The 24,275-nt window shown below is 37.5% G+C and overlaps 1 protein-coding gene across 1 annotated transcript in view; it reads left to right on the top strand.

Annotated features, from left to right (window-relative positions):
• BRCC3 (BRCA1/BRCA2-containing complex subunit 3) overlaps window positions 1–20,023 on the top strand; it is a 70,750-nt gene extending 50,727 nt beyond the window's left edge. Inside the window, exons 7-11 of the mRNA XM_066249547.1 lie at window positions 1,399–1,454; window positions 12,409–12,540; window positions 13,100–13,143; window positions 17,059–17,228; window positions 18,439–20,023. Of these exons, the coding sequence (XP_066105644.1) occupies window positions 1,399–1,454; window positions 12,409–12,540; window positions 13,100–13,143; window positions 17,059–17,210 (384 nt within the window). The 3' untranslated portion in view covers window positions 17,211–17,228; window positions 18,439–20,023. The remainder of the gene's footprint in view (window positions 1–1,398; window positions 1,455–12,408; window positions 12,541–13,099; window positions 13,144–17,058; window positions 17,229–18,438) is intronic.
• Window positions 20,024–24,275: the final 4,252 nt, after the last annotated feature.

Below are 24,275 nucleotides of genomic sequence, written 5' to 3'. Positions count from 1 at the left end.
TAGTGCCTCTGACTAGATAGTCAGATATTATTGCATGTTTTAAAAATTCTTGTAGTACTCCAGTGTGCCTATTATGGCACACTGGTTGTAAATTGGCTGCGTTACAGGGTAATTTTATGTTTTGATGGGATCCTTCTGGTTACTGTGTTGAGAATAGACTGCACAGGGGCTGGGGGTGGGGCATGAGGAGGGAAAGGGTTTGGAATCCATGACATCCATGAAATCAGTTATGAAAATATTGCAGTAATCTAGCAAGAGATGATGGAGGTTTGGCCACAGTCATTGGAGTGGAGGTAATGAGAAGTGGCCAGATTTTGCATATATTTTGATGGCTAATAATGGTAACTAGTGCTACGACTTATGACTTATTGTATGACACATACCTGTTAGGTGTTTTACATATATATGATGTAACCCTGCCAACAAGCTTATAAAGGTTATTATTGTCCGTATTTTATGTATGAGCAAACAAGCTCAGAGATGTTAAGCAGCTCCACCAATGGCTAGTCTTGCCATTCTCTATTTAGAGAGCTTCTGTTGGAATTCTATGTTCATGTCAAGAGATTTTGTTATTGTGTCAGTTCAAACATGAAGAAAATTACTGTACTCTTTAACATTGTAGGTATGAATTTTGCCAAAAGTATCAAGTATATCCTATTGCTTAGAATATTAGTTATATTCTCAGAATCTATGTTAACAATGAATATTCTTCATAAAATCACTTTTCCACAAACATTGAAGTTCAGTATTTTGAACATTATTACTTCATTTGAAATACTTTTGGTTTTATAATCATAAATTTATTTGTTGTCATTATAAGTAGTTATTGAATAAGTGTGTCAGCTTCCAACAAAGTAGTTTGACTACTCTGGTTTCTGTTACTTGGTTCCCATGTTTGTGAACAGTTCTCTGCTGTCACAATGAGCAGATGTTTGATTGTGGCCATTTCATGTTGAGTTAGTTATATGATACTTCTTATAGAAACTGATTTATGGCATATTCTATCTTTGTAATTTTTATTAATCTCCCACTTTCATAGTGGCCTTTGAGTTTTAGGTTAGAGACTACTAAATTGCTATACTTTAAAAAAAATTTTAATTATTGATTTGAGAGAAAGATAGAAAGAGACAGACATTGATTTGCTGTTTCACGTATTTATATATTCATTGGTTGATTCTTAATATGTGCCCTTACCAGAGATTGAACCCACAACGTTGGTGTGTTGGGATGATGCCAGCTTGCCAGCGCCTAAATTGCTATATCTTTTTTGAAAATTGATCCTTCTCTGTGTGATCTACCTTCTTTTCTTCCTTCCTTCCTTTCTCCCTCTCTCCCTCCCTCCCTTTATCTATCTATCTATCTATCTATCATCTATTTATTTATTTATTTTCTTTTTAGACTGGCCGCGTACTCTACACTTGCTTTCAATCCATTCAGGCCCAAAAGAGCTCGGAGTAAGTATGACAGATATATATGTATGTATCTGTAGCCCAGGAACTGGATTATTTTGTTTCATTTTATTTTTCTCACTGGTAAGACACTAAGAATTCTATAGTCTACTTATATATACTTGTTCTACATATACTCACTAACATCTCTGTGAGGAGTTAGAATCTCTTTAGCATTTCAGATATTGGGGACCTAGAAAGCTAGGATATATAAGCAGTCTTTTAATTGCAATTATATCATCACAGTCCTGTCCTGCATTTCTTTTCTTGCAATTATTCTAATCTAAACTGAGTTGCACTGCTACTTTTTCTGGTGAATTGTGAAACAAAGACTGAGTATTCAGAGTACTATAGATTCATATAGACTTGTCTTTGCTGTGCCATAAACTTGATTTTAGAATTATGTTATCTCATTCAAATGTTTGCATAGGTTAGTTTCCTCATTTAAATGCAATTTAACCTAAGTTAGAAAATGCTAATTTAATATCTACTATATGTCAGGCATCCTGGTAGGCACAGAGGATGCAAAGATGAAAGCCAAGTTCATTATCTAATTGGGAAATAAATTTTTTCTTGTAATAATTGTTAATTTACTATTATAGCATTGTAGCATTAATTGGGAAATAGAAGCAAAGACTGTCTTAATTTTTTTTCTTGTAATAATTGTTAATTTACTATTATAGCATTGTAGCATTATTTGAAATAGTAAATTGGAAAAAAAACAGATATCTGTAAGCAGAGACTGATTAAATATATCAATAGTATGATACATCCAAATAACATGGATTAATATGTAGCCATTAAAAATATATGAGGAAGCTCAGTAGTAATTCAGAAATATCTCCAAGATATATTTCTTTTTTTTTTTTGTATTTTTCCGAAGCTGGAAACGGGGAGAGACAATCAGACAGACTCCCGCATGCGCCCGACTGGGATCCACCCGGCACGCCCACCAGGGGGCGACGCTCTGCCCCTCCGGGCATCGCTCTGTTGCGACCAGAGCCACTCCAGCGCCTGGGGCAGAGGCCAAGGAGCCATCCCCAGCGCCTGGGCCATCTTTGCTCCAATGGAGCCTTGGCTGCGGGAGGGGAAGAGAGAGACAGAGGAAGAAGAGGGGGAGGGGTGGAAAAGCAGATGGACGCTTCTCCTGTGTGCCCTGGCCAGGAATCGAACCCAGGACTTCTGCACGCCAGGCCGACTCTCTACCACTGAGCCAACCGGCCAGGGCCAAGATACATTTCTTAAATAAAAAAGATGAGTACAAGGATATTATATATAGCATGCTATCATTCATGTAAGAATATGAAAGGGAAATATATATAGGAACATACCAGCATACTTGCTTATAAATACACAGACTGTATAGAAGGAAACATATCAGTGACTGCAGCAGAAAAGTGGGAATGAGGAAGGGAGTGTGGAGACTTCATTATATCCTTTATATAGCTTTGGAGCGTTGAATCATACAAAAGTGTTGCTTCGTCAAGAAACTTTAATTTCACCTGACCGGGCAGTGGTGCAGTGGATAGAGTGTCGGACTGGGATGCGGAAGACCCAGGTTCGAGACCCCGAGGTTGCCAGCTTGAGCGAGGGGTTACTTGGTCTGCTGAAGGCCGCGGTCAAGGCACGTATGAGAAGGCAATCAATGAACAACTAAGGTGTCACAACACGCAATGAAAAACTAATGATTGATGCTTCTCATCTCTCTGTTCCTGTCTGTCTGTCCCTGTCTATCCCTCTCTCTGACTCTCTCTCTGTCTCTGTAAAATAAAATAAAATAAAATAAAATAAATTAAAAAAAAAAAAGAAACTTTAATTTCTAAAATTTTCATCAAGGTAATAGATGCATATGCATAAAAGTATCAAATGATATCAAAGAACTTACAATAAACAGTTTCAGTCCTCAGAAAGAACCACTTATTTCTTCGAATTTTGTTTTTAGGAGTACTTGCATACTCATTCTTTGTTTTACAATTTTTAATTGATGCTTACTTTGATATCTCTATATAATATACCTTTGATCATCTTTCTTGATTTACTAATTTTAGATATTATCCATTCTTCTTATGTTATCTTGCTCTTACAAATGAAGCTTTAGTTAACTTACACTGTCCCATCTTTCTTTTCTCCAGGGTACTCTTATTACTACTTTTTTTTTCTTATTACTACTTTTCATTGTTTTGTTGATTACTTTCATAATATTTAAAGTTTGCCCTTGTATTTTTTCTATCAACAACAGATAATTGACAATCTTTTGACTCCCTACTGTTACTTGTAGTTTTACCATAAACTTTTATATTTTCACAGTTACAAGTATTTTTGTTATGTGTTGTAACAGTAATTGCATTTTCTGTGCTTTGTCTACTAGTTGATTCTAAGAGTAGAAAATAAAGTGTTTATATTATGATTACGTAACTATTCCATGTATAACCAAGCAGTGTAAAGTGGTATACTACAATTCTACTTTATTTCTTGTATAGCTTTTTGCTTTTTCATAGGGTTTTGGAATGGCCTTTCTCCCTTTATTTTTCTGCCTTTATCACCTTTCTGAGCTCCAAATTCTTAGGAGTAACATAAAGTTCTTTGGATTCCTTGCTTTTCCTAGGATTGCTCCCTGAAACCCTCCATCTACCTACCCTAATCTGGTTTTAGCTAATATCCTGGGACTTTGCTTCATTCTAGTCCTGGGTTAGATCCGTTGTTATCTGGGAATCATGTGACCTTTCTTCGTTCATTCTATCATTTTGCTGTTAAAGACCATCTAGTAACTTCATAAGAAAGATGTGCATTCACATTAAACCTTCTAAGTCCATGCTTTTCTGAAAAAAATGTTGTTATTCTTTATTAATAACCTTAATGAATAAAGAACTTTAAATTGGTATTTTCACCCTCAAAACTTTAAAGGCGCCCTGGCCGGTTAGCTCAGTGGTAGAGCGTCAGCCTGGCGTGCAGGAGTCCCAGGTTTGATTCCCAGCCAGGGCACACAGGAGAAGCGCCCATCTGCTTCTCCACCCCTCCCCCTCTCCTTCCTCTCTGTTTCTCTCTTCCCCTCCCGCAGCCAAGGCTCCATTGGAGTAAAGTTGGCCCGGGCCGCTGAGGATGGCTCCATGACCTCTGCCTCAGGTGCTAGAATGGCTCTGGTCACAACAGAGCAATGCCCCAGATGGGCAGAGCATCGCCCCCTGGTGGGCATGCCAGGTGGATCCAGGTCGGGCACATGCAGGAGTCTGTCTGACTGCCTCCCTGCTTCCAACTTCAGAAAAATACAAAAACAAAAACAAAAACAAACTTTAAAGGCGTTGATAATTTCATTGTTTTTAAACATCCAGTGTTACTAAAGAAGTCTTTGACCAGTTTAATTCTTGTTCTTTTGTAGGCTTCCTCTCTTTGAAAGCTTTTAGGAACTTCTCTATTCTTGAGGTTGTGAAATTTTCTATGATATAGCTAGAGTGTGGTTATTCTATAATTCAAGTTGCTGGATTCTTTCAGTCAGACAGCACTTGTCCTTCAGCTCTGAGAAATTTTCTGCTATTGTTATTTATTTATTTTTGTATCCCGAGATTAAATAATCCATAACCTAATCAGTACCTGGGAAGCCAAAATTTTATTTATAATTCAGTCCAGTCCCATAAGTTTCTTTAAGCTTAAATCAGTCCTTGGGGAGTAATTTCTTACCCTTTCAGTTACTTCCCTGTCTCCCTGTGTTTGACTCTAAGATGGCATCTGAAGTGTTGGGGAGATGATATAAACAAACTTCTGCTATAGGAAAAGAAGGTTTCCTGGTCTAGTACTGGTTTTTGGAATCAGGGCAGAAGTTCTTCTATTCATGGGCAGTGCTCCCCTTTACTTAGCCAATAAACTTCTCCTCTCTCATGCACTTGAAGCCCCAACATAAAAAGGTAACAGCTTTCTTTCCTATGATTCTCTCCCTTCTCCCCATAGGTTAGTAGGACAGATGTGTCATATCCTTTCTCTATTCTTTGTTAATTCCTCCCCATTTTCCCTTTTCTCTTTCTAGTGCTATTAGATATTAAAGATCCTAGATTGACCACAGTGACCCTTTTCACTAATTTTCTTTTTTCTATCTAAAAGATTTTTTTATTGATTGATTTTTTTTACAGAGGTGGGGGGGGCGGGAAGCATTAACTTGAAGTTGTTGCTTGTATGTGTCTTGCAAGCCTGGGGTTTCAAACCGGCAACTTCAGCATGCCAGATCAACGCTTTATCTACTGCGCCACCAAGGGCAGGCTCACTCATATTTTCTGTCTTGTCTGTCTCTTGCTTTTTGTTTTGTTTTCTATTTTCTCAAGTATGTTCTTGATTTTATCTTCTAACCTATTAATTGAAGTTTTTATTCTAGCAATTTTATATTTTTAAGTTCCCAGAGATTTTCTCCTTGTTTACTGGTTATTCCCATTTCACAGTATCCTGTACTAGATTTACTGATATGATGTTGATATGTTAAATTTTCTTCTGTTTTTTTCACTTATTTGTTTCATCAGTGGTCATGTTTTTAGGTTTATTTTTTTATTTCATCCTTTTTTAAGAACAAGGCAACAAAAAGATGAGTGATAACTCATTTTTTTGTGATCTTGGCTTCAGTGAAAGCTTCATTTTAGGGTGATTGGGTTGAGAGTCTGCCATTTTTCTAAGGAATCACTAAATGTAAGATTTCAGGTATCTGGCTATGAGATACTAATCTTAAAAATTGTTTCTTCCCGGACAGGTTATTCTATTTGTTAAGAGAACTCTTGCTGCTGCTGTTTCTGCTAATGATGATAATAATTTTTGACTTAAGAATGGAAGCCAGGTTACTAAACATTCTGTGCACACAGAGGCTTAATCATGAAAGAGTATAAAAGAGTAGTAACTGCTATTCCAAGTTTTTGGCAGGAAGACCAAAAAGGGTAGTCTCCAGGAAATCACATAAAGGGAGGAATGTTATAAAGCAACTTCATAAAATTGTTTATCAATTTCTAGGCTCACTTTTGAGCCATGTATGTATAGATCTGATCCTAATTAGCATAACTGATAACTAAATAATTGGCAGACCACCACATAGGTCCCATACTGACCACTGGGTAGTACACATGCAGGAAAGATCTGAAGAGCACTAAAAAAGCTCTGAAATTTGAGTGGACATTGGAAACACAGCCCACTGTGGAAATTTCAACCTGAACTTAGCTAGACAGATTGTCTGCTAAAACAAAAATTATCCATGGAATACAAATAAGACCCAGTATCTCTTAACATAATAATCAAATAACCAGGGTGCAATTCAGAATTATTTTGCATATAAAGAACCACAAGAGTTTCAATTTGCATGGGAAAAGATAATCAACAGATACCAACACTGAGATGACAGTGATGGAGGAATTATCTGATAAAGACTTTAAAGCAACTACTGTATTTCCCCGTGTATAAGATGCTCCTATGTATAAGACACACCTTAATATGGGGGCCGAATTTAAAAAAAAAAAAAAGTATTACATAAAGTTACTGAACTCAAGTTTTATTCTTCATAAAATTCACACAACTCCTGTCAAAACTCATCCATTAGCTTGTCCTCATTTAGGTCTGATGATGAATCACTGTCTTCAACAATGAGCACAAAAACAAACATGAAAAAGCAAGAAATCTAAGTAAAAAATATACAACCACTGTATAAGTCGCACCCAGTTTTTAGATCCCCAAATTTTTTGAAAAAATGTGCATCTTATACATGGGGAAATACAGTATTATAAAAATTTTCAAAAAAACTAATCACAAATACTCTTGCAACAAATGTTTAATTAAAAGTCTGAGCAAAGAAATACAAAGCATAATGAACCAAGTGCAAACTTTAGAACTGAGCAATACAATCACTGAAATACAAGACTCACTGAATAGATTTGATAACTAAAAGGAGACGACAGAAGAGTCAGTAAACTTTGACGATAGATCAGTAGAAATTTCCCACTATGAATGAGAGAGAGGAAAATATTGAGTAAAAAAGTGAATAGAGTGACATAAAAATGGCAGAGTAAGAAATTTCAAAAGTCTTCTACAAAGTAGCGAATCATCTGTAAACACTGTCAGAATCAACTTTATTGGAACTCTAGAAACTAATCAGAACTTTATAGCCACTAGGTAAGTGCTTAATCAAGAAAAAAAACCACATCAGTATTTCAGCATCTGAGGAAGTCTCAATCAAGTCACTATATGGCCACTAAGCTAACAGGACAGAGACCTCAGAGGCCACACATAGCAAAGAATATGGACTATAAAAAATTAGTTCAGGAAAGTCATTAAACACACAAACAAAATTAGATAAAATGAGCAGCAACAACAAACTCTGGGGAGAGAGTAGAATCTGATTTCCAGAGTAACCACATTACAATGTTCCAAATATTCTGCTTTCAACAACAAAAAAATAGACATTCAAAGAAAAAAATTACTGGCTTTAAACAGGAAATAGAAATTCATAAAAAGATTCCCATTGGAAGCCTAGACATTGGACTTATTAGACAAAGGCTTTCAATCAACTATTTAAAATATTCTCAAAAAGCTAAAGGAAACATTGTACAAAGAACTAAAGAAAACCATGAGAATGGTAGAGAATATCAATAAAGAGAGAAATTATAAAAATCAACCAAATAGGAATTCTGGAAATGAGAAGTATAATTGAAATGAAAACTCACTAGAGAGATTCAAGAGTAGATCTGAGAAGACAAAAGAAAGAATCATTATACGTTCAGGTAGGTCAGTTGAGATTACCCAGTCTGAGCAGAAAGAAAAAAGAAAAACAACAACAATGAATAGAGACCTGTGGGACACCTGTAAACAATATCAATATGCTCATAATTTGAGTCCCAGTAGAAGGTGAGAAAGAAAGGGCAGAAAATATATGTGAAGAAATAATGGTCAAGAACTCCAAATTTGATGAAAAGCATTAACCTACACATCCAAGAATCTCAAAGAACTCTAAGCAGGATAAAGTCAATGAGATCCATATTGAGATATACAGTCAAAATGTCAGAAGCCAAAGACAAAGAGAATCTTGAGAGCAATGAGAGAGAAGTAAATTATTACATACCAGTGATTCTCAATAAGATTGAGAGGCAATTTCTCTTCAGAAACTGGGAAGGCAGAAAGGCAATGTAATGACCTATTCTAAATGCTGATTAAAAAACATAAAACCAGCCTGACCAGGCGGTGGCGCAGTGGATAGAGCATCGGACTGGGATGCGGAAGACCCAGGTTCGAGACCCCGAGGTCGCCAGCTTGAGTGCAGGCTCATCTGGTTTGAGCAAAAGCTCACCAGCTTGAACCCAAGGTCGCTGGCTTGAGCAAGGGGTTACTTGGTCTGCTGAAAGGCCCACGGTCAAGGCGCATATGAGAAAGCAATCAATGAACAACTAAAGTGTCGCAACAAAAAACTAATGATTGATGCTTCTCATCTCTCTCTGTTCCTGTCTGTCCCTATCTATCCCTCTCTCTGACTCTCTCTCTGTCTCTGAAATAAACAAAAAATAATAAAATAAAACCAGGCAAGAATTCTTTTTCTGGCAAAATACCCTTTTAAGAATGAAAGAGAAATTGAAGATATTTCCCAGGTTAAAAAATCTGAGAGCATTTTGTCACTAGTAGATCTGTCCAACAAGAAATGCTAAAGATAGTCCTTCAGGCTGAAATTAAAGGGCACTAGACAGTAACTTGAATCCACACAAAGGAATAAAGAATACTGGCAAAATAATTACATAGGTAAATATGAAAATCAGTATTAATGTATTTCCAATTTTGTGATTCTTCTTTTTCTACTCTGTGATTTAAAAGACAACTACATAAAGCAATCAGTCTAAGTTGATAAGATACATTGTATAAAGATGTAATTTGTAATAATATAAAAGGATGGGAATGGAGCTATATAGAAGCAATGTGTATATGACTAGAACTAAGTTGGTATTGATTTGCACTAGACTGTTATAAATTAAAATGTTAATTGTAATTTCCAGGGTCACCATTAAGAAAATAAAAAATATATAGTAAAAAAAATTGAGAAGGGAATCAAAATGGTACAGTAGAAAAATGTCTTTCTAATGGAGGAATTGAGGAACAATAGAAGTTATGACATACAGAAAACAGCAAAATGGCAGAAGTCTTTTTCAAAAATCAGTAATTATGTTAAATTTAAGTATAAGTGAATTCTCCAATTGAAAGGCAGAGATTGGCAAAATGGATAAAAGAAAAAAAACTTGATACAAAAGACTAGATACTAAGGTAAAAGTAGGTTGAAAGTCAAAGATTGGAAAAAGATATTCTATGCAAATAATAATCAAAGAGTGAAGTGGCTCTACTGTTATCAGACAAGATAGACTTTAAGACAAAAATTGTTATGAGATAAAGGATATAATGATAAAAGTGTCAATCAAATAAGAAGATACAATAATTATAAACATATGCACCTAATAAAAGAGCCTCAAAATATATCATGCACAATTTGACAAAATTGAAGGGAGAAGTAGATGGTTCAACATTAGTAGTGGGAGACTTCAACACACCACATTTAGTAAAGGAGAGAACAGCTACAAAATAAATAAAAGGAAATAGAAGAATTAAACAACAGTATAAGCCAATTACTCGTAATACTCCACTCAACACCTGAATACACATTCTTTTCAAGTTCACATGGAACATTCTCCAGGATAAACTCCATGCTAGTTTGCAAAGCAAGCCCCATAAATGTCAAAAGATTGAAATCATACAGAACATCTTTTATAAAAACATGGAATAACATCTGAAATCATTTACAGTGGAAATATGGAAAATTCACAAATATGTGGAAATTAAGGACCACACTTAACCAATGGAAGAAAGAAGAAATCACCAAATTCATTTTTTGAGGCTCAGAGTACCTGATACCAAAGACAGACAAATTTATCACAAAAGAAGACAACAAAATTACAAAATAGTATTTCTTATGAATACAGTTGCCAAAATCCTCAACAAAACACCAGCAAACTGAATCTAGCATATTAAAAGGATTATTTACCATGACCACGTGGGATTTATCCCAGGCATACAAATGAGATTCAACATAAAAAAATTTAATTGATGTAATATCCAACACTAATAAAATGAGGGAAAATAATCATCTCAGTCAATGCACAAAAAGCATTTGACAAGTTCCAACACTCTTTCATGATAAAAGTCAGAAAACTAGGAATCTAGGGAACATTCCTCAACATTTATGGGTATTTGTGAAAACCCACAGCTAACATTTTACTTAACAGTAAAAGCCTGAAAGCTGTCTCCTTAACCCTTTGAGTAGCATGAACGTTCATGTACGTCCTCATGCCTCCTAACCATCCAGAGTACAAGCATACATGTGTAAGGCAGCATTAAAAAAAGGCAAATGTATGTTCTTCTTGTTTCCATCAATTGGTTATCAAACATGATTTTAAGTTAATAAAACTGGAACTAATTTCATTTTTTGTCTTGTGAGAGAGACAGAGAGAGTCAGAGAGAGGGACAGATAGGGACAGACAGACAGGAAGGGAGATGAGAAACATCAATTCTTCATTGCGGTTCCTTAGTTGTTCATTGATTGCTTTCTCATATGTGCCTTGACTGGGGGGGCTACAGTAGACCAAGTGACCCCTTGCTCAAGCTAGCGACCTTGGGCACAAGCTGATGAGCCTTGCTCAAACCAGATGAGCTCGCACTCAAGCTGATGACCTCAGGGTCTCAGACCTGGGTCCTCCACATCCCGTTCTGACGCTGTATCCACTGCGCCACCACCTGGTCAGGCAATTTCATTTTTTGAGAAGAAAAACCCACTCACTCCTGGGGGTCAGCGAGCATGAAAACAACTCACTACTCAAAGGGTTAAGATCAGGAGCAAGATAAGGATGCCCACTTTCACCACTTCTACACAACATTGTAATGGCAGTTCTAGCCAAACCAGTAAGGCATAAAAAGAAATAAAAGGCCTCACTGGATTTCTTTCCATTTTCTCTATTCTATTTTTGTGTCTGTATAAGTTAAGTTTTCCTATGTAGATTTTGAACATTTCTTATTTAGATTTATTTCTATTTTCTTTTTTTTTAAATCCAAAATCACTTTACTTTTAAAAATTCTACAGAAATGGGAGAGTAAAGCAAGCTCAATGTCAAACCATTTATATGACCCAGTGCAGTGACTGAATCAATTGACTGTTTACAGTGGTCATATCTTTATGACATAATTTCTCTAAAACCTATCTCATGTACATTTGAAACTAAATCACATAAATGAGTGTCACAGAAAAGTAAACTAGCTTGTTAGAGCTAGCAGAATTCTCACCTTTGTCATCTTGAATTTCTATGACTTTCGGAGCAATGAAAATATCAATAGTTTAAGGGACCTAAAGATTCCTTTGAGGTTCCACCTCTAGCAAATTTAATTGCATGCAAAAACTCTACCATGCAGTTATACCCCTTCATTTTATGTTGCTGATGTCACTTTACATACCGTATTCCTATTAACATAGATTTGTAGTTTTAAAATGTTTTTGTCATTTAAATTCGACACAAGAATTAAAAGTAAAATTGTGAATTAAAATTGCATTCATAGGCCCTGGCCGGTTGGCTCAGCGGTAGAGCGTTGGCCTGGCGTGTGGGGGACCCGGGTTTGATTCCCGGCCAGGGCACATAGGAGAAGCGCCCATTTGCTTCTCCACCCCCCCCTCCTTCCTCTCTGTCTCTCTCTTCCCCTCCCGCAGCCAAGGCTCCATTGGAGCAAAGATGGCCCGAGAGCTGGGGATGGCTCCTTGGCCTCTGCCCCAGGCGCTAGAGTGGCTCTGGTCGCGGCAGAGCGACGCCCCTGGTGGGCGTGCCGGGTGGATCCCGGTCGGGCGCATGCGGGAGTCTGTCTGACTCTCTCTCCCCATTTCCAGCTTCAGAAAAATACAAAAAAAAATTGCATTCATATTGTCTTGCAGGTATGAGAGAATTGAAATCCCCATCCATATTGTACCTCATGTAACCATTGGGAAAGTGTGCCTTGAATCAGCAGTTGAACTGCCCAAGATCCTGTGCCAAGAGGAGCAGGATGCATATAGGAGGATCCACAGGTACCCTTCATCACTCCTCTTCTTCACTTCTAGGGCCCGGTCCCGATTGTCCGCTTCTGTGCTTTCATCTGAGTAGCTCCCCTCTTGGACCCCCTTTTCCTTTTTCCTCTTTATGAGAATGCTTTCGAGCAGTCTCTAGTCGTGTTTCTCACATTGTATGATAGCAATCTCAACATTTGGTTATCTCCTCGTGCACTTTGGATCCTCCAAGGGCAAACACACTTTATTTGGTTGTAAAATATATCATAAACTACAATGTCTTAGTAGCCCCGACGCCAAGCACTGTGTCTTACCCAATAAATGTGTGTACTGTGTGAAAGCTTCAGTGAGAGAGAGTAATTTCAAAATTATCTCTTTGAATTATATCCAAGTTCTGAATAAAGTCACATCTCAAAAATCATTAAAAAATTAACAATAACAAATTTAAATTACACGTATTCATCTAATGCATCTGACAGGTCTGGTACAATATGTGTAATTTAAATTTCTGTTATTGTTCATTTTTTAATGATTTTTGACTGCTGCTTTGTTTCTAACCTAAACTATTTTCTCCCTCTAGTCTTACACATCTGGACTCAGTAACCAAGATCCATAATGGCTCAGGTAAGATATTTTTTTTCTTGACTATAGGCAGTGATCTCCAAAATACTCAACTGACAGAAGCAAATTTAGTTTAAATGATTGAAGTAATGGGTACGAGTTATCCTCAAGTTTTCTTTCCCAAAAGCTTTGCCATTCATTAATCCTATTCTCCGCTTTTTCTATTGCATGCCTTGGGCCCTTGAATAATATAAATGCTACCCAGAGTAAGACTAGAGGAAAGACAGGAATAAGTTTTACGATAGATCTCCTCAGTGGTGTGCTGGTACATGTTTAATAACCAGTTCTCAGGGAGGGCGGAGGGCTCTGATTTAGTGTGCTTGCCAGTTTCCATGGTATAATACCCCTCCATGGCTGATTTCAAACAACTAATATGGCCTCTGTCAAACCATAAACTTCCTGAAATTTCAATGATTGGCTCTCATGAACTAGTCTAAGTTGATTCTAGCACACCACTATCATACTGTGGTGGGAGTTGAAAGAGATGGCTAGACAGACAGATGATTGGGAGGGCATGAGGGAGGAAATTGTATTCATGCCAATAAATATAAAAGGACTTCCTATACAAGGCCAAGGAATAGCAAGCTCAACACAATATATGAAATGACATTTCCCCAACATACACAGCTCCCCACCACACTTCTTCTCTAACGCTGACTCCCAGGCCATTCTTTGCAGTCTTCCCCAGTGGCTGACAAAGTTACCAGTGAAGAAGAAGGGGAGGCTTTCAAGTGTTACAGGTAATTACTTTGAGAGGAAATAAAAAGAGAGATGGTTTAGTGTATCTGTCCCATCCTTTATATCTGGAGGTAAAACATGACAAAGAGTTAAAAGTTGGTAATATATAAAATGTAGTCATACTCTAAAGCAGTGGTCCCCAACCCCCGGGCCGTGGACCGGTACTGGTCTGTAGAGAAAGAATAAATAACTTACATTATTTCCATTTTATTTATATTTAAGTCTGAACGATGTTTTATTTTTAAAAAATGACCAGATTCCCTCTGTTACATCCGTTTAAGACTCACTCTTGACGCTTGTCTCGGTCACGTGATACATTTATCCGTTCCACCCTAAAGGCCGGTTCGTGAAAATATTTTCTGACATTAAACCAGTCCGTGGCCCAAAAAAGGTTGGGGACCACTGCTCTAAAGTGACAGAAACTTAAGTCAGAGGTAGACAAATCAGTAGAACTGAAGAGAGCCCAAATATATATATATATATATATATATATATGCAAGATATTGCTTCAAATCAATTTTAAAAGATTAATTACTCACTATATTGTATTGAGATAGTTAATTTGTTTGTTAGTTTATTCATTCAAGAAATAGGAATAAACTAGGCACTATTCTAGGCACTGGGGTACAGTGCTGAACAAAAGAGACAATTTTAACCTTCATGGACTTATATTCTGTTTCCATTAGGGGCAATATTAGATCCCTACCTAACATCCTACCAAAAATAAATTCCAGTTATATTTAAACTTTTACTATTAAATTGGTAAAACCACTTTGGGAAAGAGGTTAGCAATTACAATTACCAAATGCCCCACCAATTGCTGTCATAGGCATATACCCCAGAGAGTTGCAAACGTGTTCAAACAAAAACATGTATAGGAATGTTCACAGCAGCAGCATTATTCGCAATAGCCCAAGAGTGGCAACGCCCAAATGTCTCTCAGTGGGTGAATGGACAAAGTGAAATCCGTCCATACAGCGGAGCACTTCTCAGTGACAAAAAGTGCCAACTACTGATAACACGAGCAGTGTGGATGAATTACAAGGTCAGTATGCCAAGTGAAAGAAGCACCACAGAAAATGCTACATATTCTGTAGTTCCATTTATATAAACTTCAAGAATAAGCAAAACTAGCCTGACCTGTGGTTGCGCAGTGGATAAAGTGTCAACCTGGAAACACTGAGGTTGCCGGTTCAAAACCCTGGCTTGCCTGGTCAAAGCACATATGGGAGTTGATGCTTCCTGCTCATCCCCCTTCTTTCTCTCTCTCTTTCTCTCTCTCTCTCTCTCTCTATCTATTTCCCCCCCCTCTCTAAAATGAATAAAAAAAATTAAAAAGAATAAGCAAAACTAAACTAACCTATGGTGACAGCAAGCACATTAGTAGCTGCTGGGGCCATAAGTGAAGGGGCATTAACCGCAAAGGGAACTTCAGAAGGGCCTCCGGGCTGATGGAAATGGCCTATACCTTGACTAGGGGTGGTTATTAGGTATGTGCATTTGTCAAAACTCATTGAACTGTACACTTAAAATGAGGTTATTTTATTGTCTGTAAATTATACCTTTGTAAAACTCATTTAAAAAGGAAAAAAATATAGGAGGAAAATATAAAAGGATATTTTTTAAACTTTAGGTAGGTAATAATAGCCTAACTATAATCTGAAACTCTGAACTCAAAAAAATAAAAAAAAAGACTGACTAAAAATTCAGAGGAGAGAGGGATGAGGGAACTGGATGAAAAGTGAAAGGATTAACCAAAAAACTAGATACACATAACAGACACAGACAACAGTGTGGTGATAGCCAGAAGGAAAGGGGTGGGGGTCGGGGGAGGCGGGCAGGGGCTAGAAACCGGAAAGGAAAAAGGTTTTGTTTGGGGTGACAGGCATACGATGCAGTGTGCAGATCAGATAGTTTTGTTGAGTTGTACACTTGAAACCTGTATGGGTTTGTGAACCGATGTTACCCCAATATATTCAATGTAAAAGAAGACTTTTCTAGACCCCTATAGAAAAATGAAATTGTTCCTAATAATCTATAAAAGAAGTATGGATTAAGATAAAATTATCAGTCTTTCCCCTTTTCTTTTGGCAAACATTAAACTGAGAGATAATTTAATGAGGATGTGGGAAAGTGAATGCTCCTATCTATAGTACTTGTCCCTGGAAGTATACTTTCGTACAACCTGGAATATAAAGCATAATCAATTTTAAATATACATGGACTTGAATATAGCAATTCCACTTCCATAAATTTGTCCATCAAAATTTCTAGGACAAGTGTATAAAAATAAGTTTAAAAGGGGTGTTGTTAATTTCAGTGTTTATAATAGCAGAAGAAAAAAGCCATTGAAATGTCCATCATTAGAGGATTTATTAAATTGGTACATCCATTCTGATGAATATTTTATAGTCCCAAGAAGGAAAGCTAGATCTTTATTGACACAGAAAGATATCTATAGCATATTGTTATGTGGGGGAAAAGTAACATCCAAAATCATATTTTTCATTCTAAAGTATACATACACACATACCATATACACTCATGCATATACACACACACACACACACATTTATCTTGGGACATATAAGTCATATACTATGCAACAGAAAATATTTCCATTAGGTGGAGTTTGTTTTAAAAAGTGCCATTGAATCCTGGTGTATCTATGAAGATAACATTCATAGTAAGGTGTGAAAGATGACAACTCTTACTCTTCAACTCTAGGTTTTCCTCATTTCCAAGTGAGCTGCATTAGTGTATTTATTTCTTCAGTGTACATATTTGAGAAGCAATTTTCCTGCTGGACTTGTGGAAAACCAAGTTGCAGAAGGCAGAGTTCTAGCTCTCCAGGAAGTTACGGTCATTTACACTGCAGGAAGGGCTGAGGGCTAGGGAAAGGAACTTTTCTGTAGCTCTTTTTGCCTAAGGGAGTAAAGAGCTGGTCAGTTTCTGCTCTCTGCTTAGCTAGGCTTCCCTCTGGCCTATGGATCCAGGGATGTTCAGGAATGCTTCAGGATAAATAACTTTGTTCTATCTTTCCTCTGGCTGCCCATACAAAATTATCTGCCAGTCCTATTTATTGTACTTTTTCTACTTCCTCCTTCAAACCCTTCTGTGCTCCAGTTGGAGGGGTGCTGGTGGTGGAGTGTTATCTCATCTGTATTTTTCCTATTGAAGTGTTTACCAAGAACCTGTGCAGTCAGATGTCAGCAGTGAGCGGGCCTCTCCTACAGTGGTTGGAGGACAGACTGGAGCAAAACCAACAGCATTTGCAGGAGCTGCAACAAGAAAAGGAAGAGCTTATGAAAGAACTTTCCTCTCTAGAATAAACTGGAAGACGAAATGGGGTAAAAAATCTGTTTTCTTCAATGGTCTGAAAACTCACACACCTCAGGTGTAGGTAGACAGTGGAGTATCTCTTTTTATATCCCAATAGATGAGTTTTATGCATGGAATAAACCAAGACACCTTCCTAAAAGTTTCATTGGGCTTAATGAGCCCTCTACCTATAACTGGACTGCAAAGAGCATTGCAAGATAATTTAAGACAAATATGAAAGTTTATTTTTAAGGCTATGGAAGGTGCATTGGCAATGATAACCTGTTATAAAATGGGGAGTATGTTTTAAATGTCTATTTTCCCATTGTTTAACTTGGAAATATTTATTTTCATTTTTAGATACACTCCCTAGAATAAACTGAAGGAAGATTATTTAATGTTTCATTTTTGTAGCTATGATATTTATGTTGGACAAGAAAATAAGCTCACAAGGAGTGTATCTTCCTTCTTGATCTCTGAAATATGTATTCTGAGATACCTATCAAAGTTAAATCTATGTGGGTGCCTAAACCAGTGGTCGGCAAACTCATTAGTCAACAGAGCCAAATATCAACAGCACAACGATTGAAATTTGAAAGCCAAATTTTTTAAACTTAAACTATATAGGTAGGTACATTGTTATTAACTTAATTAAGGTACTCCTAAGCTGGCCTTTGCTAAACACTCAAGGGGCCAAAGAGCCACATGTGGCTCGCAAGCCACAATTTGCCGACCACTGGTCTAGACCAAATAGATGAGTTCTAGCATATTTGACTCTGGAGTAAAATTGTATCAAGCAGATCCTGTTTACCTAGGAACTTGTATTTTATATATATATATATATATATATATATATATATATATATATATATGTATTTTTCCAGAAATATTTAGGATTCAAGATATAACAAAATAATACTTTTAAAAAGGTCTGCTGTATTATTCTTACCATGTGTAACCACAAATGGTAAGTGTGTCTCCAGAACAGAGTCAAGCCCACTGCATACTGGAAATTAAAATGGGAATTGGGGAAGTAGAGTCCAGAATCACCAGAAACACTTACTTGGAGGTCAAACTTCATCTCTGGGAGTAGAACCCAGAAATTTTCATGAAATTCCCAGCTGATTCTGAGGCACACTAAAGTTTGAAAACCACTATGCTAGGGCTTATGCAGTATAAATGCTGTATTTTCCCTAATTTCTCACAGCTATACTTCTTCTCTATTTTTTTTCCCTGTAGGTAAATGAAAACATCCAGGTATAAAATTAATTAAACTAAATTGATTTTGAAGAAAAAGTTGGAGGACTCACATTACCTGACTTCCAGACTTATCTATACTATAAAGGAGGAATAACCAAGATGGTATGGTATATGCCCAACTGATTTTTAACAAAGGTACAAAAGCAATTCAGTGGAAGAAGGAGATTCTTTTCAACAAATGGTGCTGGAGTAATTGGACACCCAGAGGCAAAAAATGAACTTTGGCATAAAATGCACACCTTGTACAAAAATTAACTCACAGTGTATCATAAACTTAGATGTAAGATGTAAAACTAAAAATTTTAGAAATAAAATCATAGAAAAATCTTCAGGATGTTGGGATAGGCAGCAAGTTCTCAGCCTTCATCCCCAAGCACATTCCTAAAAGGAAAAGTTGATATATTGGACTTCATCAAACTGAAAAACTTTTGCTCTGCAAAAAATTTAAAAGGGAAATTGAGAGAATTATTTTCCAACCATATATCTGATCAATCTAAAATATATAACAGTAAAGACAAACAATCCAATTAGAAAATGAGCAAAAGGCATGAGTAGACATTTCAATAAAGAGGGTCTGTAGATAGCAAGTAAGCACATGAAAAGATGTTGAACTTCATTAGTCATCAGAGGATGCAAATTAAAATCACAATGACTTATTACTTACATATTTATCAAAATGACTAAAGAAAAAAAATATTTAAAATACCAGATGCTTTTGAGCATACAAACTAGATCTCTCATGCGTGGCTGATAGGGATGTAAAATGAAATTTTAATGAAATTAAACATGCATGTATCATGTGACCCAGCAGTTGAACTGCTGGACCTTTATCACAGAGAAACGAAAACCTACGTTGGCAAGAAAATTTAAACACGAATGTTTTTAGCATCCTTATTTGTAATAGCTCAAAACTGAAAGCAACCCATACGTCCTGCAATTGAGTAGTTAAACCAACCGTCTATACTATGAAATGATACTCTGTAATGAAAAGGAATAGACTGTTGACACACACAAATTTTACGGACCTCAAGGGTATCATAATAAATGGGAAAAAAAGTCTCAAATGGTCATATTTTGTATGATTAATTTATATAACTCTTGAAATGACAACATTATAGAAATGAAGAACAGATTAATGGTTGCCAGAAATAGGTACTGGGGGGATAGGTAATGTGTGACTATTGAGAGATAACACAAGGAATTCCTTTGTGCTGATGCAACAGTGCTATTATCTTGATTATGATGTTAAATGAATTTATATTTGTGCTAAAACTACATAAACCTATATATACCCACAAATGAATGCATGTAAAAATCTGAATAAGTTCTACAGTTTATTGAGGAGTATTGTACTATTGTATCATGTGAAACAGAATAAGGTCTGCAGTCTAGTAGATCTGTTGTACCATTTTCAATATGTTGGTTTTGAAATAGTACTATACTTATGTAAGATCTTATTACTGGGAAAAACTGGGTGAGGGGTACATGGGACTCACTGTACTGTTAGCAACTTCCTGTAAGTCTACAATTATTACAAAATAAAAAACTATAAGTATTAAATAAGGTTCTAGGAGTTGTGGTACTTATTTTATGAAAAAGTGATAAAAGGAAAATCTAAGTGGAAAAAAATGATTTAAATACTTTTGCAGACCAAACTTAAGTGCATATCCCTTTCCTTTTTTGGGTTTCATGTTCCTTTTTAAAAATAAAGTTAGAGTAGATGACTACCAGGATTCCTTTTAGGTAAGTGTTCAGTCTTTAAGTGTTAAGCATCACAAGGAAGAGTGATGTGAGCAAGATGTATCATTACTTCCCACCTGCACCAATCTGTCTTACATAATATATTGCATTCAGCTCAAAACCCTGTATTTCCTTCTGGTCAGCATATTCTGTTTTCAATCACAGCCAAAACTCTGACAGAAACAATATACACTTTTTAAAATTCCTTTGTTTTCTCATCTCCTATTCATTCAACTCATTGTATTCTGACCTTTAACACATCACTCCATTCAGACCACTCCTGCCAGAGTCACCAATGAGCTCCACATAATGAAAGTCAATAGATACCTATCCTTTCATATTGAATCTTTCACGATTGACACAATTGGATACTGCTCTTTGAAATCTATCTCTCTTGGCTTCTGCTATTCTACTCTTCTGGTGTTTCTCTTTGGCTATTCTCAAATTCATTCATAGGCTTCTCTATCTTTGCTTACTTATATGCAGTTGACAGACAAATATGTGTCTCCATCTAGACCAGGGGTCGGGAACCTTTTTGGCTGAGTTATAAACGCCACGTTTTAAAATGTAATTCCGTGAGAGCCATACAATGACCCGTGAATGTTATGCATTATCCAATAAAAATTTGGTGTCCCGGAGGACAGATGTGATTGGCTCCAGCCACCTGCAACCATGAACATGAGTGGTAGGAAATGAATGGATTGTAATACATGAGAATGTTTTATATTTTTAACATTTATTTAATTAAAGATTTGTCTGTAAGCCAGATGCAGCCATCAAAAGAGCCACATCTGGCTCGTGAGCCATAGGTTCCCGACCCCTGATCTAGACCTTTATCTGAACTCTAGACCTACATTTCCATCTGCCTACTATGTATTTCCACTCACCTGTCTTAATGACACATCAGCCAGCAATCGGTTATAAAAAAAATTAGTGAATTGAGAAAATAAGTGAATATATTGATGAAAGAGAGAGCTAGGTTTCTCAGTGTCAGAGAAATGATTTACAAACATGAAAAGGGGGAAGGGTAAAATCAAGCTCATGGTATTGGACTGAAATTGGAAGTATTAATATGAACTTTTTTCCAAAGGAAAAATAATCATGGACTCAATCCAAGATGGCAGCAGGGTAGGTGGAAGTAACATTCACCTCCTTCCAAGACCAAACCAGAATTACAACTAAAATATAGAACAATCAACCTGAATAAACAACTGAAGACTAGATGAACAGAATATAACTAAATCGAACAACTAAAGATTTACAGAAGAAACTGCATCAAGACTGGTAGGAAGGGAGGAGATGCAAAAAGGGGCTGGCACTGCGTCCACATGCAGCATCTGAGAATCCAGAATAATATCCAAAGATACACCCTGAAGAGTATGGGATCTTAACTCCATGCTAGACTCCCCAGCCCATAGCACCAGGGCCAGGAAAAGGAGCCTACATAACAACTGGCTATAAAAATCAGAAGGGATTCCATCCACCAGGAAGAGATGGGAGTCTGCTAGCAACCCAGGTGCCCTTTTAAATGGCCAGCAGACAACCTTGTTCATAGTAACACACCCTAGGCTCCAATAGAGGGAGGGAAACTTGGGAGTGGGCTAGAGTCCTATGAGGAGAGACTGGGTTGTGTGGCTTTAGAAAGAGAACTGAAGGGATGGCAGACAGTCACTGTACTGAGTTCCTCACCCACACTACACAGATGCCATCTTTCTTGGGTCACACACTCTCATCCATATGTCATCAGCCTAGGGTAATGCACTATCCCCACACTCCCAACTCCTTGCCCTGCTAAGGAGTTAGCTGCCGAAGCCTGTGGTGTAGAGGTCCAGGTGGACTCGAGGTGTCAGAAACTAAGCAGTGTGACTCTGGGGCAGGGGCCATCCCCCTCCATGTGAGGCTGACTTGCACTGCCCCTTCCATGGAAATTCCACGAGCCCCCCCCCATTCCTGGGGGACCTAACCTATTGAGCTTAGGCTCTCAAGGAGGTCTGGGCAGGATCCAAGAGAGAGTTGTGTGGCTCTCAGGAAAGGGTCATTTCCCCCCGCATACCTGACTGGTGCCACTGTCCTTCTGCATAGCTTTCCCTTCACATGGCTCAATCTTGGCCTGTTAGGGACTGATGAACTCTGTTGGCCTCACCCTGCTGATTTCCTGAGACCCCGCCCCACCAAAAAGGTCTATAGGCACCTAGTGGTTGGCAAATGGCCTTCATGTATGTACCCTGGGACTTTTGCTGAGTGACCTCAGAACCAGCACTGGCACCAAATTTGAATCTGTTTCAATCTGGTGAACACCACTTGCCCCTCCCTGGTGACTCATGAGAACCTACATCATGCAACTTACATATCACCAGAGGCCCTTTCATTGACTGAACCTAACAGGCAGATGGCAGACAGATACAAGTGGAGGTGATTCTTTGGGTGCCTTGGGCATTTTGCTGACTTGTCTCTGGGCTCAGTGCTGGTGAAGCCAGCCAGGATGCTCAACTTCACCCTTCCTATGCACACCCAGGCTCAGCTGAGGCAGTCACAAACTGTATAGCTTTGTGTTTACAAACAGGTAGCCTAGGGCCAGTTACAGGCAGTGTCTGACATTGACCTGCACCAGAATCCCCCACAAGAAGCCTCAGAACCAAGACACCAGATGGTGGGCTTCAAAAAACATCAGAGGAGGACCCAATTAACTCCAAAAGTGGCACATCCAAAAATAAATCTCAGCAGGCACCAGACTCTGCTGGGACAAATTCTGCTTCAATGTAGTTAGCATCTGCAGAGCAGGTTATACACTGTGTTTGGGGTCAATCCTCATATGGGCCAACAGCAATCAAAACTCAACTAAAACAGAAGGAATCACATAACCCACACAAGGGACATTCCTGAAACACCTTGCTTGGGTGATCAGGAAGACTGAAATATTGAGTCCTACAGGACACCAACCACATAAAACCATCATAAACAACTGGATGACATAGTCATTTATGACATATCTAACATACACAAACAAATAAAAAAAGGTAGCCAAATATGGGGAGATAGAGAAACAGACCCCAAATAAAAGAACAGGAGAACTGCCTAGGGAGAGAACTAAATGAAATGTAGGAATGCAATCTACCAGATACAGAGTTCAAAACAATGGTTATAAGAATGCTTAAGGAACTTAGGGGAAGAATAAATGAACTCAGTGAGAACTTAAATGAAGAAATCATAGGCATGGAAAAGGACATAGAAACCATAAAAAAAAAGCCAGTCAGAAATGAAGACAATGATATCTGAAAGGAAGAATACCGTAGAAGGAATCAACAGCAGGTTTGATGAAGCAGAGGATTAGATCAGTGATTTGGAACAGAATGTAGCAGAAGACACCTTTCACAGCAGGAAAAGTAAAAAGAATTTTTAAAACTGAGGATAGTTTAAGGGATATTTCAAACAACGTGAAGAGTCGTCACAACATCCACATCACAGAGGAAAGAGCAAGGGAGAGCGGGGGATAGAGAACCTATTTGAGGAAATAATGACTGGTAACTTCCCTAACCCTGTGAAGGAAAAAGACACACAAGTCCAGGAAGACAGAGAGTCCCAAATAAGATGACCACAAAGAGGTCCACACCAACACACACCATAGTTAAAATGGCAAAGAGTGAAAAGGCAAAGAGAAAATCATAAAAGCAGGAGGAGAAAGACAGTTATTTACTTAAGGGGGGCTCCCTTAAGACTGTCAGCTGATTTCTCCAAAGAAACATTTCAGGCCAGAAGGGATTGGCATGAAAGATTTAAAGTAATGAAAAGCAAGGACCTACAACCAAGACTATCATTTAAAATTGAAGGAAACAAAGAGCTTCCCAGACAAGAAAATGCTCAAGGGGTTCTTTATCACCAAACCAGCATTACAAGAAATGTTAAACTAGCTTTTTAAAAGAAGAAATAAAAAAGAGGAAGATTATTATAAAGAATAAAATGGCAGTAAATATGTACTTATCAATACTCACTTTAAATATAAGTGGCTTAAATGTTCCAATCAAAATAGTATAGCTGAAATACAGCGTGTCCGAAAAGTCATGGTGCACTTTTGACTG

The sequence above is a fragment of the Saccopteryx bilineata genome, chromosome X (genome assembly GCF_036850765.1).
Source record: "Saccopteryx bilineata isolate mSacBil1 chromosome X, mSacBil1_pri_phased_curated, whole genome shotgun sequence".
Taxonomy (NCBI): domain Eukaryota; kingdom Metazoa; phylum Chordata; class Mammalia; order Chiroptera; family Emballonuridae; genus Saccopteryx; species Saccopteryx bilineata.
The sequence above is the reverse complement of the archived record's forward strand: the minus strand, read 5'-3'. Positions and strand labels throughout refer to the sequence as shown.